At 44.5% G+C, this 17,393-nt stretch overlaps 1 protein-coding gene across 1 annotated transcript; it reads left to right on the top strand.

The window, feature by feature from the left end:
* The first annotated feature begins 1,359 nt into the window (after positions 1–1,359).
* Positions 1,360–10,842, top strand: TMEM88B (transmembrane protein 88B). The gene is made up of 2 exons (XM_013953041.1): positions 1,360–1,629; positions 10,573–10,842. The coding sequence occupies exons 1-2, from the start codon at positions 1,360–1,362 to the stop codon at positions 10,840–10,842; spliced, it is 540 nt and encodes a 179-aa protein (XP_013808495.1).
* Positions 10,843–17,393: the final 6,551 nt, after the last annotated feature.

Here is a 17,393-nt window from a genome sequence, read left to right as displayed (position 1 = left end):
CCTTCTGTGAACTTTATTTCTTTCTCATAACTTTTTTCCAAATGCTTTTTCCAGGGCAGAATTTTCTGAAAGAATTAGCATCAAGTGGAACACAGGACTCCTGGATTCTTTCCTGACTTGTGCCACAGATGAGCTGTGCATCTTGGTGAGACCTATATTACCTCAGTTTCCCATGGAGTTAAACAAGAAAGTTTTCCCCTCCTGAAGTGTTATCATCATGCATAAGTGGATGTTATCTAAAAGGACATATAAATATGCAGATATCACAAGGCTTCTTACATGATATTGATCAAGTGAGGCAGATAGAAACTTTCTATTCTCTGCAGTCACTGCTGTTATTGTTTGCAGAGCACATTGATATCCTTAAATTGAAGGTACAGTGATTATTATCGATTATTCTAGGGTAGCTTTTTAATCTGGAGAGAGATTGTAGAAAATGAATCACAGGTAGAATAATTTAAAATTTAAAAGGGACCATCCTGACCTGGGAATGTATGGTTAGAGTGTGGCTCCTGGGTGCTGCATGCTAAATGGATTGGGTGATAGACAGATGTAAAGGATTGGCTAGCAGAGAAAGCGACTTCAGAATCTACACTGTAAACAGAGCAGTGTTGCAAAGCTGTGAGAGCCAGCTCAGAAAGGAAGATGCTGCTCCTACCCAAGCGGCTGTGACTGCAGACAGCTGAGTGCACTGAAGCTGCACACTGCTCCAGTGTCTTTGCTTTCAGTTCTGCAAGATGTGGGAAAAGACTCCAGAGAGGGCAGACGCAGCTCCTGTTCATTATTTTCACTAGCCACTTCTCTTGGATGAAAGTTGAATAGGAATATTTCCTTGGGTACAGGGTGAGGAGCGTGAAAAGATAACGCAAAGTCAAACCACTGTGTGAAAGTGCCTGAGCCCGATATTCTTAGCAAACAGCAGCACTCAAAGGGGGGAAGAGGATGCTAAAGCTAGGCACTCTCTGGATCTGCACAGCCTATAAAGGCTAGGACAGCGACTACTGGGAACCTTTTGGGATCATCTTGCTAGGAAGAAATAAATTTGAAAGTACTGTGGATTCAAAGACAAAACAATAACTGTTGCCAAACTTCGAGCAGCCACACTTACTCAGAAATCAATATCAGGACACTGCTGGAAAACACTCTGCAAGGAAACATTCTGTGTTTGCCAGGTGCTGGGAAAGCAGGTGGCCAAACAAGGTCTTTCCTTCCTTGCTTCATTACGCTCTCTGGCTAATGGTTCTTGTCTCTGTGTTGAAGAAACAGGAACAACCTCAGCAAATTACATCACAGGTTTGTGGCCAAAAGCAAAGAAACCATTTTGGAAGACTGTGGAGTGATAAGCAACCTTTCTGAAGAATGTCTGACCAAGAAATTGAGGGCTTTGAGGCAGACAACCTCTCAGACAAGTTTTGCATGATTCCTAGCCTCCCACCATATAACATGGATGATCAACTCCTTCCCATGGAGCCACGAAGTGCCTGGTGCTGCTGGGCGTGGACCCTGATGGTAGTTGCCATTAATTCTGTAGTCTTTCTCATGAATTTGCTCCTGATGTTTACCATCTTTGCTGTTGTGCTGCTGCCCACCATTGTGGTGGTTTACTTAGGCTTCCAATGCCACTCCCGGGTAAGTAAGCCTTGCTCCATTTGCCACCTCTAAGGTAGGGCCATTGCCATCTACAAGGTTTTTATATTAGCCCATGGGGAACAGTGGCTTTAAACAAGCCTTGATTCCCCCCTGCCCAGATTTGGCTTCATTTTCATAAGGGGTGTGTGTTTGGGGGTGTGTGTGCAAGAGACAGACTGGGCTGACAAGGACAGGTTTTTGAGATGTTAACATGGTTCATGTTAACCTGCAGTCTCTTGAGTGTATAAGGGAGCTGTCTCCCCTGCTTGGTGTCTGTGACATAGCTATCAGTAGGACTGGCATGTACATTTGGCTAGGGAAGTACAGGCTTTATACTTTCTGTGCTAAGGGTCTTCAAGTAGCTGGTTGGCACTCATACATTCGGTGTCAGCAGGTTAGCACAGAAAGGCTCTCCTCATTCGAGAGGCAGGGAGGATGCTGACATGAGTTACCTGTGACTGCCCAGCTCCTCAGGGATTGAACTAGGATGGGTACTCTGGATCCTGATCCCCTGTGCACTGTACTTTGCTCAATTTAAATGTAAAGTGATCCCACATCAGAATTACAGTATTTCACATCCAGGTTGAATTAGATGCCAGTCTTGTGGGGCACATCTTGCAGTGAAAACATTCGACCCATCTGAATGCTGGCAGGAATAAGCTGGATTCATTTTACCCATCCTTCTTCCAGCATAGTGGGAAATGAAAGCTTGGTCTGGCAAAAAAAAAAAAAAAAGTTGTATTCCCATTAAATTAACAAGCAGCTTGTTAACTGTTGATCAGCCAAGTCTTTGGGGCATTGACTGAATGAGCAGATCTTGGCATCAGTAAATGGCATGAGGAAAAGATCCAGCCATGCAACAGGGACCAGCCCTTCGCTTGGTGTAACTGAGTGAAGTTATGTTGACTTCTATTGGGCTGTGCACATACGTAATTATGGAGATCTGACTCATTCACATACAGTGAAGGAGAGACAGGTAAACATGGAGCAATCCTCTCTGCCTAATTGCAGTGCCAAATCACACATTTCTCAGATATGGAAACTGTCACTCAGCTTTGGGAGAACTGCTTCTTTAGCAGTACTCTTTGAGGGCCAGTGATATTTACTGTGAGCTGTGTGCCTGGTAAAGCTACTAGTTCTGCAGACTGAATCTTAGTATGTTCACTTGAGGCCTCCAATCCCTGGGATACCTCAACGTGCTAAGGTTGACTTGTTGACTGCAGGCACTTAAAGCTTTGGCTGAGGGATGCGCTGTAATGTTCCAATAAAGCCACTGTGTTGTATTATTTGGCTAATATTCCAGCAATATGAATTGTCAGCAGCCAGCTCCCCCTGCTTGAAAGTTTCCTGACAAAGGGAATGTGCTATTATTCCTTTCTATGTACCTGATATATGTGCTGCTCTGAAAGGTCTAGCTTTGATTTTTATAGCCCTGAAATTATGCTGCTGTTAGTGAAAAGCTTTTCCTGATGCTGCAGACTAATGAACAGGGAGATCTCTAACATGGTAATGTCTGTCTAGAGCACAAGTACTGCTGCTAGCTGGCATGAAACAGAATTTCTTATGGGAATAAGATACCTCTGGGCCAGCCAGTTCCCACAGTGGCTCTTACACCTCCTGAAAGTGTGGGGTTTCTTGTTTGTTGGTTTTTTTCCTCTTTGGGATGCAAATGTGTGTGAACTCCAACAGAGTAATGTGGGAGGGTCTGGAGGGTCTGTATGGGCATACTGAAAGTTCACAAGCCAGCCCTGGTCTATTGCTGTTTGCAGCAGCCAATCTCAGTTTCACTACTGTTCTCTCATCTTCTAGGTGAAAAGGTAACTTCTCAAGTTCTGTTAATTTTGCTCTTTAGTCTGTCATAGGAACTCTCCCCCGGAGCCTAGTGGGAAGATGGGGAGGAATTTGGCCCTACCTATTGGCAGTAGACATGTCCTGATCTGCCCAAATGGCTGCACCCAGGCCTGCTGATGGCTGTAATCCATCTGTTGCCAGAGATCTTTAAGATCCCATTTCTTACAGCTCTCCACTTGAGACTGTGGCTGTTGCTATTTTGTCTGCCATTTAGAGGAGCTCAGTTGCTAAAATGGGCATTCAAGGATATCAGTAGCTTAAAAACCAGGCAAATCACACCAGCTTTGTCAGACCTGGTCCTTGCAGAACAGCACTTGGGACTGGCCACAGCACATTTTCTTTAGTCCAATAGTTATTTGCCTTGTAAACATGGAGGAGTCTCACTTGAAACAGCAGTTTTCCTGTGGCAATGAGGTTATTCTTTATCTTTTTCCTGAATTTCTTTTAGATGCTTGTCAAAAAGACAGAACTTTATATACATTGCACCCCTCCATAAGGCCCTTCCACACTCCTACAGTAAGAGTCTGTATCACTACAAGCTTCCTGGCTCTTATGGCTGTCTGGAGGTACCTGACTCTTCCCACTGTATCATATTTAGTGGGGAAGCCTCCATAATTACAGACCTGAAACTGGAGGTCCTATTCTAGCTTGAGATTGTTCAGAGCTCTTACCACCCGCAGAATCTCTTTGGTAGTGTTGAAAGCAGTGCTTCTTCAAAGAAAAGACACACTAAGCAGGCCAGACAATCCTAACTGCATAGGTTTAGCAGTGGAAGAGCCAACACTAAATGACAGCCTCTGGCTGCTGTAATAATTTCCAGGAAGCTGACAGGATGGGAACTGGTCTCTGCCCCAAGAACAGATTTCATTTCTAAATGTTCCTTTAGTTTAACATGCTTGCAGTGGAGTGAGCTCAACTCTTCTCTGGCTGCTTTGCCACTCCTATTTACTGCAAGCAATTTGTCACACACAAATGAGCTCAGTAGAGAGCCCTAATTAGCTGTTGTGCATTCCAAGTACCAATTTGCTCTCCCACACAATCTCAACAGTCTGATCCCAACCATAGCATTGTGCTTTGAGAGCCAGCACTGAAGGCAGTGCCTTGACAGCAGCTCTCACCAGCAACTTTCAGATGTTATTTCTATCCCCACTGGCCATTTGAAGACCTTTTCGTGCATTTCTTCTGTGCTCATTAGGATGAGGCAGATCTCCTTAGCAGCCCTCTGAGGTAGAGGAAATCAGCCTCCTGCTGTGAACCACAGAGCATTTCACTGCTGTCGTCTTTATCAGGATATTTACTGGGTGCCACAGCTGTTGAATTAATTCACTTCTGAATGGATAAAAGGTGGTTGTTTGTGAGGCCTTTGTTACATTGGGACAGGTTCCCTGGAGGCAAGGATCTCCTTAGACATCCTGAATTTGCTCAGAAAAGGCCAGGGGTAGGAGGTTTATCAATTGGATTGAGGGTTTGGACTTTGATATGAGATTATCCAGTTGTGTATATGCAACCCCTGCTTCCTGTGACTCCTGATGTGCCAGTCCAATGTGATTACCTGAATGCACTCTGGCAGAGAATATTAAGGATGTGATGTGTGGTGAGGATGGAAGGCTTTGTGAGTTGTAGTAATAACTGTCAGTTATTTTTATTTTAAGAGACCCTGTTCCACAAGCAAAGTCACCAGGACTTAAAATGGTGAGATAGGTTCACTTCCCTCTATTTCTGTCTCAGCTGGATATAATGGATGTGTGACATGTGGAACTGATCACAAATACTTCTGCTTTTATACTTTTCAAATACTGCACATACAGTGATCTCTTTGTTGGGGTTTCTTTTGCACATGTGTTCTTATTGAATGTTTAGAAGTAGAAAGATGTATAAATTTCAAAGGCTGATAAGCCAAAGCATGATTTTAATGGCCTATCTTATGTTCGTATTCAAACATTACCTAGGGCTACAAAAGGGAAGCATGAAGTCTTTGAAGTCTGATACCTTTATTCAGAATTAATGTATATGCTCACATCTATTTCCTTACAAGCCTGTGGGAGGACCATGAGGGAAAAATAAGCACATAATGCATAGCCACAAGGAGTCTGCTAGGATCCTTACTTCTGCCCACAGTAGTGTAAATACAGAGCATTTATTTATCACATGAGTGATAACCTAAGGATGCAGGCAAGAAGCAAGCTGTAATGAAATGTCACTCACTCACTATAAATAGCTGCCTGGCAACTAAGAGCAAAAAACATTAACTAAAGCCTTGTTTGATAGCTACTTCGTAGAATGATTTACATGTGGCTTTATACCAAGATCAGATTGATCAAAAGGTGCTTAGAAGGTGATGAATATATGGTTGCTAGTTATACACAAGTAAAATAGACTCTGAGAGCTCAGAGAGGACAGTAAAATATGTACCTGCCTACTGGAAGTCTTGATTTCTTTGACTAGCAGTCCTAACCATGCCTACACAGCTAGCACCCTGGAAGAACACAATTGTCTGAACCAAATCCTGACCAAGATCCCAGTCAGTCACACTGTGGACCACACTCCTGATCACAGCTGCCTGGGAAGCCTCCATTCAACAGGAAGTGGTTAAAATAAAACTTGAAATCTCAGGGGCAGTTTGTCCTGCCATTCAGTCTGGAGAGTTTCACAGCCAGCACAGCCCTCTGAGGGCACTGTTCGGGGAAGGAATTTCAGCTGCCAGGAACCAAGTTCTCTTATGGATATGTTTGCCAAAGGCAGAGGGTCAATATGCAGACAAGGAGAAAGGAAAAATGAATGGACATGCTGGGTAACCTGAGAGTGCAGGCTGTGGTTGCCGCATGGCATTGTCCCAGCCTCTTCTCCCTCCTGTGCAGAGAGCAAACATGTTTGCTCTTTCAGACCTGAGCTAGGATTTCCCCAGAGAGTTCAGGTGCATTTGGTAATGCTGCACTGCAATCCATGAGTGTGTCCCTTTCAAGGACAATTCACAGCATCTACACATCACCCTGACTACTCATGGTTCTAATTGCTTAACACCTTTTGACTTCTATTGCATTTACATTTATATCTCTAGGAAAAGACACATTTTACATGTGCAAAATAGAAGCAAGGGGAGACAAATTGTATGTTTATGTAATCAGTGCTTGGACATAGCTCTTCCTCTGTTGCTTCTCTCTGAAAAGTAAACAGGATGAATAGCATTTCCATCTATGTGAGCAGCAAATAAAGATGTGGGCATGTGTGTGTGTGTGTGTGTGTGTGTGCGTGTGTGTGTGTGTGTGTGTGTGTGTATGTCTCAGCTCTCTCCACCAAAACAACATGAGAGTTTTCTGTTGTTAATGCCAGGCTGACTCATGAGCTAACATCTTGCTGAAGCAATAAAAGTCAACATCTGTTTCTCCAGCATTGTTTGAAGAGAAACACCAAGCTCTGTTTCTAACAATACTTAGTAGCAACATCCTTGTCAGCACTGCTGTGTCAGTCTTTGCACTGCTTACAACATGTATGTGCAGCTGGAGGAGTGTGAGTAGAAGTAAGTGGTTAGACATCTCTAGGAGGGATGACAGAAAAGCAGAATGACAGATCTAAACATCTGAAGAGACCAGGAGTGTCCAAAAACAAGATCTTAGTGACAGTGGCTGCTAGATCTGGATTAGAGAAGGGGCCAGGCAGAATCTCATACCACTTCACGTTGAGATCTGACATAGATGCCCCTGAAGGCCTGAGGACCCTAGGCTTGCTGAGAAAAGGGTGCTGGAGCCTCTTTGAGGAAAACTTAACTGTAAGGTCCCTACAATAAGGGGTGTTATGAGTTGAAATGAGTCCTAGAGACATTTTATAATAGCCTGATGAGGAGGTGAAAGGCGGGAGAGTGCATCTTAAAGAGGGCTGCCAGTGATATGTACAGGAGGAACACGTGTCTGGCAATGACAAAGAAGTTGTCAATTGGATTCCAGAATGTAAGACTTGGAGACATCCATCCATTAGCATGCATGGGAAATCTTCTGGACTCACTGAGCTAGTCTGTCACTGGTGAGATGGTGCTGGATGCATGCTCTATCCCATACAGCTGACTGACTATCCCAGCAGTCCTGCTGAATGCTGCTCTTCATGGCTCCTAAATAGGTTAGGCTTGGTGGTGTTGCTACCACCTGCAATTAGAGAAAAGCTGGGTGGGTGAGTGAATTGTCTTAGCAACAGCAAGGAAGCCTCTGCCTTCACAGAGCAGGGATAGGCAGAGGGGAAGTGACATTTCAAATTAAGCTGACATTGCTACCAGAGCACCTATCAGCCCCACAACCTCCAGAGATTGCTCCTCTCCAGCCATAGGATGATTAGACCGTACTCCACTTCCACACCACCTTGGCCTCACTCAGCTTCTCTCAGGCTTTGTACAGTGGGTGTCACAGGCCTGAAAGAATGGGAGCCTCTTGGATTTCCTGCTCTTTCTAAGCAACTTCTGACAGGGCTGGACAGCAGCCTTACACTCAGACCTGGATGAGGGGGTTGTACGTTAGCAGTTCATCCCCAGGAGCAGAGCAGAAGCTAGCTGTCAAAAGTTGTTACTGGCTCCTTGCACCTCCTTGCTCCCCAAGAATGCAGGACATCTGGCAGCTTGCAGTGATCATTGCCCAGACTGTTGATTGCTGTGACTCTCAGAGCAATGCTCTCAGGAACAGATGCTGATGGTATCAGGTTCATTATTCATGCTGTGACCTGTAATGAAGTGTTTGAAAGCAAGTCACTAGCAGTAAGGGAATATGGCATTAACCTACTTTGCTATTGCTGTTGCAGAGGTGCCACAAAGAGTATTTCCTGTGCAACACAAAGTGCCTACAAAGCATTGCCCACAACTTAAATGCAAAGGGGTTAGGGGCATTTGGAATGAATGTGGGTTGCTGTCCCCTGTTCAGAATCAACTGAAACTATTCTCTGTCAAGAATGGGTAAATGATCATTTATGTTTTCTTCACTTACATTCAAATGAAATAAACAGACTGTTTAGCCCATTAAAGATGAGCTGAAGGAAACAAATTACATCAGCTAGTGAGGGTGGTTTCTTCAGGACAAGACTGAAAAGGTGAAAAGATGGAGAGGAAAAAATAATGGAGAAGGATTGTGTGATAGGCATATTACTCTGTTCTGTAGTTGGGAAAGCGAGGCTGACGGAACCAGTGAATTGCTTCCTATCCATGTCAGTGACGGTACTGAACTTTCATGGAATACCTTGAATCACAGGAATTCCCCTGCTCTTTGCTACAATGTTGGGAGTGGTTGCACTGATGTCTTTTTGTGGGTCTGGCTCAGGCAATGATCCCTCTGTTCCTGTTGGGGACTGCACAAGCAAATAGAGTACTCACAACACTTTGGCTTCTCTGATTGTCTCTCATGCTGTGACTGTCATGTCACAGCACTAAGTGGACATGGTCACTAGGTCTGTCACTTGCCAGTGACCTTCAAGGTTGCTCAAGGAGAGGTAAAACTGATGATTTAGTAGGTAGTGTTTTTCCACGCTTGTCATGACAGAAAAGAGACCATAAAATCTCTTCCTCCTCTCTTCCTCTTTCCTTCCCTTTTTCTTTCCGCCTCTCTGTCTCTCTTTCTCTCCTTTTTTCTCTTTTTTTCTTTCTTACAAAGAGAAGCACAAACAAACAGCTGCACTTCTGACCCATAGAATACTGTCTCCTGCAGTCCCTGAACACCTAACTGCAGTCCCCCAGTAACACCTAACTTGGCTTGCAATTGCAAAGTGTTTTGAACCTTGTGGAGGAGGTGTACGATGCAAATCAATCAATCGAAGTCACCAGCACTTCCAGTATTCACTTACTGTTTGTTATGCTATTGTTGGAAACCAAGCAAAGGAAACCATCTCACCTAATCCTACCCTCCATATGGAGACCAAGACCATGATGACCAGGACTCTATATTTCATTATGTTCCACTATGTCACATGAGATGTTTGAGAGCTCAGCTACCTAAGCCTGGAAGTAGCCTAAAACAATGGTGATAAAGGTGCAGAGAAACAAAGCTGGTGGCTGGATAGGGAATGCTCAGGTCACATGCAGAAAAAGAACTGCTAAAGTAAAGCTATCAGCTCTCTTCTGCTTGATAGGAGATGGCCTGTCTCAGCATATATTTAATCTGCAAACTGCCAGCTGAGCCTGATTTATTGCTCAAAGGCTATAACACTTGCCAAATTAAAGGTTTAATTAGACCATTATGTGCAAGTCCTTGATCACAATTCTTCTAGCCTCACTACAGCTTAAACAAACAGAACTTTTTTTTTTGGACATCTGACAGCTTGTGTGGTTTGGCATGATCCCTGCGAAAGGAGTGTGTGCGCGTGTGTGCATGTTTGTGGGGTGAAGCCAGCTCATGTAAGAAACATATCCCACACTGTGTGTAACATCAAATCATAGTCTAGGTCATAGAGTTGAACTCCTTAACAGTGAACATGCCATGTTATTTGGCATGATTGTGGCTGCCCATGCTCTGGCAATAAGTGGATGAAATCACTGTCTGGAACTCTCAGCTGAAACCCATCCTCAGCACTAAATCTCTTTGAGGAGAAAGAGGGCTAAAAAACATGTCAACCTGGAAAGAAGCCATTGGCTTTAATAGGTTAATGACTGCAACTGTTCTGTGCTCTTCAAGGAGGCAAAGTGCCAGAGGACTGTGAGCACTGGAGTGGCTGAGGACTCCAGGTTTTTCAGCACAGTTCCACTGTTGATGCTACGAACTGAGTCAGATTTTAATCAAAATGACATTGAGCTGCTGTCTGCTCAAAGCACAACTCTGAAAAACGATCCTAAATTCTGGCTTGTAATGAAGAGATTTATAGATGACTTAATACAGATTAACATCTCCTACTCCAGGATCAGTACGCAGTGCTCTTGTGACAATGATGCCTGAGAGATTAAAACCCAGATTAAAATATGTTGTCAGTCACATACTATAGCCTGAAGATTGCTGAGCTCAGCTCAGAGAGAGGGAGGAGGTTTGGCTTGCTGTGAAAACACTAGAAACTCAAGGATACTTTGGTCACCACTCCTCTCCACCACAACGTCTGTGACAAACTCTGTCTCCCTCTGTCTCTCTCTTCCCACAGGTGCTGCACTCAGCTGCCCACTACTGCAAAACCATCTTGGATGACAACAGCTCTTCTGCCCTCATCATTTTGGGCTTCATTATCATGTCCCCTCTCATTGTGGTGGCCATGGCCATCTACTGCAGCCTGACAAGGCGCCTCCGCCTCTTCATTTGCTTCCAGCCGTACAGCAGGGCTGTGTACAGGGGGGTGAAGTGGCACTGGTATGAGGAGGGAGGCCTGTGTGGCTGTGCCAAGGAGTGGAACACTCAAGTCAAGGCTTGGGTGTGAGTCTGCAGCGCCCCTGTCCTACCCAGCACCTTATTCTCCCACCCCATCCCTCTCCACCATCACCTCCCAGCATCACCATCCTGTGTCCTTGCAGATGTAGGCAGTGTAGAGCCTAGATACGAGAGGAAGGAAGAGAGTTCATGAGCCACAACTTTGTGTGTAAGTAGGTAGGACTCTGCCCATGGTGAGGGAAAGATGGAAAAGAGGTGAAGATAGAAAGCACACGAAGTCCTTGATGGTACAGAAGAGACAATGTTCAGTCCTGGTGGAAAAAAATGGGGACTCCTCCCAGAGTCCATTGCACTCAGCAGCATTGTTTCCAGTCTTGACAACCTGCTCTGCCTCACACAAGATACAGTGTACACGTGCATAAGGACTAAGCAGTGGTGGAAGCAGCTGCTGACTGTCTCAGTGAGGTCTTCTTGAGAACAGCAGTCTTTGGTGAAGCATCCAGCCAGGAGGAAGCAACTGTGGTTTTCCCCACTGTTGGGCTGCCTGTGTTTCTAACCTCTTGCAAAGGTTCTTTAGGTCACTGACTCTGTGACGTCTGGGAACCACTGCCTTCCTACTTCACATATTCTTCCCACATTTAGCAATCCCACTTTCCCTTGGTCTATAGTGGTGCGTATACTCCCTTAGCTGTTCCTGAGCCTGGCTGCTGGGCCGGCTGCATATATGAAAACTGAACTCTGTGTCCCTTCCCCTCCATCTACTGATCTGAAATGTGCTTGTCTGGTAATGGCTGATGGTTGTTAATCAGCAAGGAGCTCACTGTCAGTTCTGTTGTGATCATGGTGTTTTGCCTGTGGGTAAATCTGGCTGAGGTATCAAGTCAGTTTTAGAACCCTTTTAGAACCCTGGCAGGAAGAGCTGAAGACCTAGAGTGACTGCTGGATATGACAAGTCCTCCAGAGGTGGGCTAAGAGTTTGTGCCTGTGAGGGACAGTGTCTGGTTCTCTGAGGGTCACAGTTACCTAGATGTAGTGTTGGGTTTTGGGAGAGGAAGACTGGAAAGGGTCAAACTGGGTGCTGAATGCTGTGATTCTTTCAGTGCTCTGGTAAGGCTGGATATCTGGTCAACCCAGGAGCCATTTTGGCACTGGCAGTGTGTGCTGTATTCTCTGTGAAACAGGGACTGAATGGACCACAGAGACTGACTGCCCCTCATGGAAATGCATGAAATGCAGGTATGTCAGCAAGGCAGTGTCTGGGGAGCCTGCTGTGCTGAATACCTGGTCTGCAACACCCAAGATGATGTGTGAGGTAACTGTGGCACGCTCCCTAAAGAGTGGCTGTAAATCTGAAACCTGCTGAGCAGGGGGATCCAGTCTGCCTCCTCTCCTCTGATTCTGCAGAAACCCCATCAGGGGGCTGATGCTTGGCTAAGTCAACTGGATCTCTCTCCTTCAAAATAAGACCACAGATCCTCTGCCATATGACATGCAGTAAGTTGCTCAGTGCAACTGAGTGAAATGCAGTGCAACTGAGTGAAATGCAGAGTGCATATGAGAGTGTGAGCATGGCAGGTAGGGAAAAGCATGTCAGCTTGGTGCATAGTTCTCTTATCTCAAATAACTGGGGGTGTCTGTGTTGTTCAGTCACTGGACTAGGGGACGTTTGTCTGTGCTGTGTGCCACTGATCACTGCAAGCTGTGTACTCTCACTTGCTATCATTCCCCTGCCTGCCAAATATGACCTCTTCAACTGCTGTATATAAATAAAGATCATGCCAAATCTCCACCAAGGGAGTTTCTCTCTGTTCTGCCTCTGAGCACTGGCTATACCGGTGGCAGCTGTGTGGTGCCCATTGTAGCAGGCAGGGCCACAGTACCCATCAGTATAAATTAAAAAATCTTTTCCATATTTTTCTTGAGCATTGATTTTCACTCTTTGTAGCCTGCAGAGCGCTAGTCCCATTCTGAGAAATAAACAGTGATGATTAGAAAGGAAAGTGAATTGAACCATGGTACAAATCGCCAGGAAATACCAGTGCATGGACAGTGGGACACCCAGTCCAGCCACCAAAACAGGTAGACCAGAAAAAAACAGGGAGAGCTGGAAGCAGTCATGGCACTATCACTGGGCCCCCTGTTTTGAGAGATTAGAGCCAGTGGTTAGGACTTCAGTACATTACCTTGTGATGGTCACAGCCTTTGCTTTGGGCTCTGGTAGCTAGGAATCTCTCTGCAACCCTTTGTACTGTGAAGACAGGCAGAAGTAACACATGGTCCAGTGTAATATACACATCTTGCTGGCTCCATGAGTATGTACTATCAACCTTTATTGCCATTTAACCCATCCTGGCAGCTATATTAAACCAAAGCCTCAACAAACCACCTCCATAATCCTTCAAGTGCAACTGGTCTGGTATTTTTCATGTTGAGTTCTAGCTATTACTCCCGGCTGAGGAGGGGTGATTGTTCCATTCCTGAACAGGAATGGTTGAACGAATGCAGAGTGTAGCTCATACCTAGTGCCACATTTCAACACTTATCCATTGCTTCAGGATTTTTCAGGGTGAAAGTTCTGACTAAATTGTTCTGATGACATTCAGCAGAGTGAGAATTCACCAGTGTTTGCTCAGGTCCATTGTATGGAGTGAAAGACCGCCTGACTTGAAAGAGGAAATAGAGCAAGGGAAAGAATTGATTTCAGCTTCTTTCCTTTAAGCTAGAGAGTTCTGCCCTTCCATAAAATGATGATTATTCTGAAGCTCCATGCTTTAATGATTACTGTTACATCCCTAGAAACTTTGAAGCAGTAAGAAGAGAAAGTTTATTTTCTATATATACTGTGAGGCTGAACAGATTAAGTGGATAGCAGAGGCGGTATTTTTACTTATCTCACTGTGGAATACAGACAGTAGTGGATTAGCTGATTGTCTCTTGGCAAAAACAATATAAAATAATATGAGGGCACAAATAATCATGTTTACTTATCAATCAAAACATTTGTGACCCCTGGCACAGCAGGGGCTCATTGTGCCAAGTGCTGTGCAAATGTGGAGTATAGACACACATATCAGGCTTAGCTACACATATAGCTCATTTCTGGCAGTTTCTGGAGTTGCCTAAAAGCTCTGGGTACAGTGAGCACTTTGTAGACCAGCACTGTAAGGATTACAGGCTCTTCAAAGGAGTACCAGCTATGCATCTGGGATTGAGAGAACACTGATTCTCAGATGGAGCTAACCACACCAGAGAGTTTACCAAAGTGTTGTCCTTATTCTTTGCCATTGCATTTGCTTGATGTGTGCAGTGATTTGCAATATGAAATGCTTGGGAAGAGTTGAAGAAAATCAACCACACAACATCTTTCTTTCTTTCTTTTTCTCATCACTATAAATGTACATTGTGGTATTTATATTGTAGTCTCAAATGTATTTTCTCCTGGCATTGCTTATGACCTGACTCTCCCTTCCCAAGGGTGCAAAAACAGGACAGTAACTCAGCTGAAATTCCCCTTACAAATGTCTCTGTGTGGCTTCCTAGAAAATCTTGAAGGAGAATATTGAACACAGTGTTTACAAATACCACCTGGGATGGCGTCCCTGAAGCACAAAGGAAGGAACCCCAATCAGTCTATATGCTTCTGAAATCCAGACCTGGAGCTGAATTTTTCTGACTCTGACTTGTCCTTCATCTGTGAATCTGTGAAGATATTTTCTGCAGGAGATGATTGGAGGCTGCTATGATTGATGGAGAAAACAAGAGAAAACACCTGAATCATGTCTGTACTGTTTGTCATTTGTATACTAACATTTAAGGACCACTTCTGAGCACAAGTGACAATTATGAAAATGCTGTACCCTCTGCATGCCCTTGAAGCTCTTGTGAGTCAACCGTCACAGCCTTCCACTTTATTGACAGAGAAGCTGGGTGCTTGGTTAAACAGATGCCTCCAGCCATGCAGTGGTGAATCTCCCAGTCAAGCAGTGCCCTCCTCAGCTGACCATGGTGAGAAAAAGGCATGACTAATAGCCGGATGGGCTGATCCAAACAGAAGAGCAGTACTGACTGTCTCAGCTGTCAAGCCCAGGCTTTGAGTGGTTTGACAGCCGGAACATGTTTAACATTTATGGCCCTGCTATATAGCTTGCTGGTGTTGAGCTGAGTCTTTCCCACTCTTGCTCCATAGCTCAGTAAAATTCAGAGGGAAAGAGAACTCACTCGCACAAGTGTTTCCCTGTTTGGACAGCCAGAACACATACTGCTTCTCCAGCAGTCTCATTCTATTTGCGAATAGGTGTGATGGAAACATTCAGCATATTTTTGACAGAACTAGACCAGACTCTGTTCCTGGCAGGTCTATGCCCCTCATTAACCTAGTTAGTTATTTAAAAAATGACACAATATTTCTGTTTGCCTGTTATGCCCTTTTGACTTTTTCACAGTGGCTTCTCCAGCTAGAGAAAGGTATTCTTGGTTACCAGTCTTTAGTATTTCACTTGCTATCCATTTCCTCTTAATTTATTATCAACTGCTCACACTGCTCCTAAATGGCTTTGATGCATAATCAGCTAGCACACTCAAGGACCAACTTTCATTCATCTAGACAAGACTACCAAATTCAAGAGAGTCCTGAAGCCCTGGCTCAGCAGCACAGGGCTTAGTTGCTATAGCAATGCAGGTTTCCTTATCAGTCTGAACACATGCCAGTGTTTGCCAACATTTTCGTCTTTGAACCAGGCTTCAAGGCAAATATCAGTCACCTAACAGCTGGCCAGCTTGAAGAAAATAACATGAGGGCCTGGTAAATGAGCAGTGCTGTGTGCCCATACCATCGACTTTTAGGGAAAATGGCCTTACCTAATCTAGGGCAAAGACCATATTTGCAGCCAATACTGTATAATAGCAACATTTTTAAAGGAGGTGCAACTACTGTAATAATGTATTTGGGCCTGGGTTTGCAAGAGGGAGGCCACAAGGCTGTAACACTCTCATACACACAACACACAACAGCAGGGACAGCAGCTTCTGAAACCCTGGAGCAATCTCTGTACACTGGGAGGGGGCTACTGATTAGATATGTCTGTCAGTAGCTTTGGGTATCTCCTTGGGCTGAGAAGCAGATTCATATGAATAGGACTGGAAACATGGTTCCCTTTCAATCCTATTCATATGATTTCCATGTTCCCCTTTCTTTTTCCTTATTTTGATCATGCCTCTGACCTGATAAGAGGCTGGAAGGCTTTTTTAACTAGATATTGCTGAAGGGCATGGAGATCTCCTGCCCTCCCTCTCAGTGTTGTGCTGGATCAATTCTCTGTAGCTAGAACAAAGTCCCCTCTTAGTTATAAGCATCAGCTCAAGAGTTCTCCTTAATTACCTGTGAGTACGACCCAGTCAGCCTGGTAAAATAGAAACAGCTCTTCAAGATTATGAAAAATGTCCAGAATGGCACACTGAAAACACTGCTCTGTGCTTTGAGAAAAGAACTTTTGCAGAGTTTCATTTCTGCAGTGTGAATTCCCAGGACAGAAAAATCACACAGAAAGAATTGTAAGTGCTGACAGTCTGTGCCAAGCAGTCAATTTCCCATGAGCCAGAGCAGGATATATTCTTAGTATGAATCATTTGAAATAGCTTCTTTGTGCCAGATTTATGGAAGGTAGAAGAGAAGAAGTGCAGTGCAATATAACTGCACGTTCTCTTCCTGCAACGGTGTGGAAGAGGTAATGGGGGAATAAAGTGTGGGAAAATATAAATAACCCAGTACAGACTGAAACAGGATTAATATTTCAGGGATGCTCCTGTATCTCACATTGGGATAGATAATATGATGCAGATTTGCTCCTTGTGCCCTTTATGGAAGAGTTTTACTTTTTCCCTCTGCAGGCATGTGTTTGTATGGCTCAGATGTTCAATGATGGGAGCATACTGCACAGATGTTTGCTAGTTGGCAACACAGCAGTGTTTACAGGAAAATGCTGGGGATGGTGTCTAGCTGTGCAAGAAAAAATAGCAGAAGAGTGTTTGCAAATATGGGTAGAAGAAGATAGCAACAGCTGGGGTGTATTTTTTAGCAAATGTAACTGCTGTCATGGAATACTGTGCAAACAGTGCTGTAGAAGACATTTCTCCCAGTCAGGTTTTACAGATTGGGCCTTTTCAAGCCACCTTTTGTGACTGAGCTTCTGGAGGATGCCCTGATGCCTTAAGGGATGATTGCACCAATTCCTTTAAGTTCAACTGGCTGAAAGTGACAGTCTCATGTTAATCTCCACAAATTCATCCCAGCAAAGAGTTTTACTCCCTAAAGAACAGAGCAGCCAGAAATTCCTTTGAACCCCCTGAGGGTGCAGAGTGCTCCACATTTTGGAGAACCTCTGCCAAGCCTCTGGTGGAAAACAGACAGCCTGCAAGAGGCCACTGAGGCAGCTACTTGAAGGCATAGTTCAGATCAGATCTGGGACTTTGGGAATGCCAAGGGAGGTAGTTGATTCTCCACCCCTGGAGTTTCAAAGTCTATGTGAGACAAACATCCAACTAGAAGGAAAGAGAACAGGCTCATTTAGCCTGGGGCACTTCAGATCTCTTCCTGCCTTATTT

The sequence above is a fragment of the Apteryx mantelli genome, chromosome 26 (genome assembly GCF_036417845.1).
Source record: "Apteryx mantelli isolate bAptMan1 chromosome 26, bAptMan1.hap1, whole genome shotgun sequence".
Taxonomy (NCBI): Eukaryota; Metazoa; Chordata; class Aves; order Apterygiformes; family Apterygidae; genus Apteryx; species Apteryx mantelli.
This window is presented reverse-complemented; position numbering and strand designations above follow the sequence as displayed.

What these genes read in the sequence shown, in the direction of transcription:
- TMEM88B (XM_013953041.1), top strand. Translation starts at nt 1,360, where the DNA reads ATGTCTGACCAAGAAATTGAGGGCTTTGAGGCAGACAACCTCTCAGAC. An exon ending in GCTTCCAATGCCACTCCCGG is followed by an intron (nt 1,630 to 10,572) that starts GTAAGTAAGCCT and finishes CTCTTCCCACAG; the next exon opens with GTGCTGCACTCAGCTGCCCA.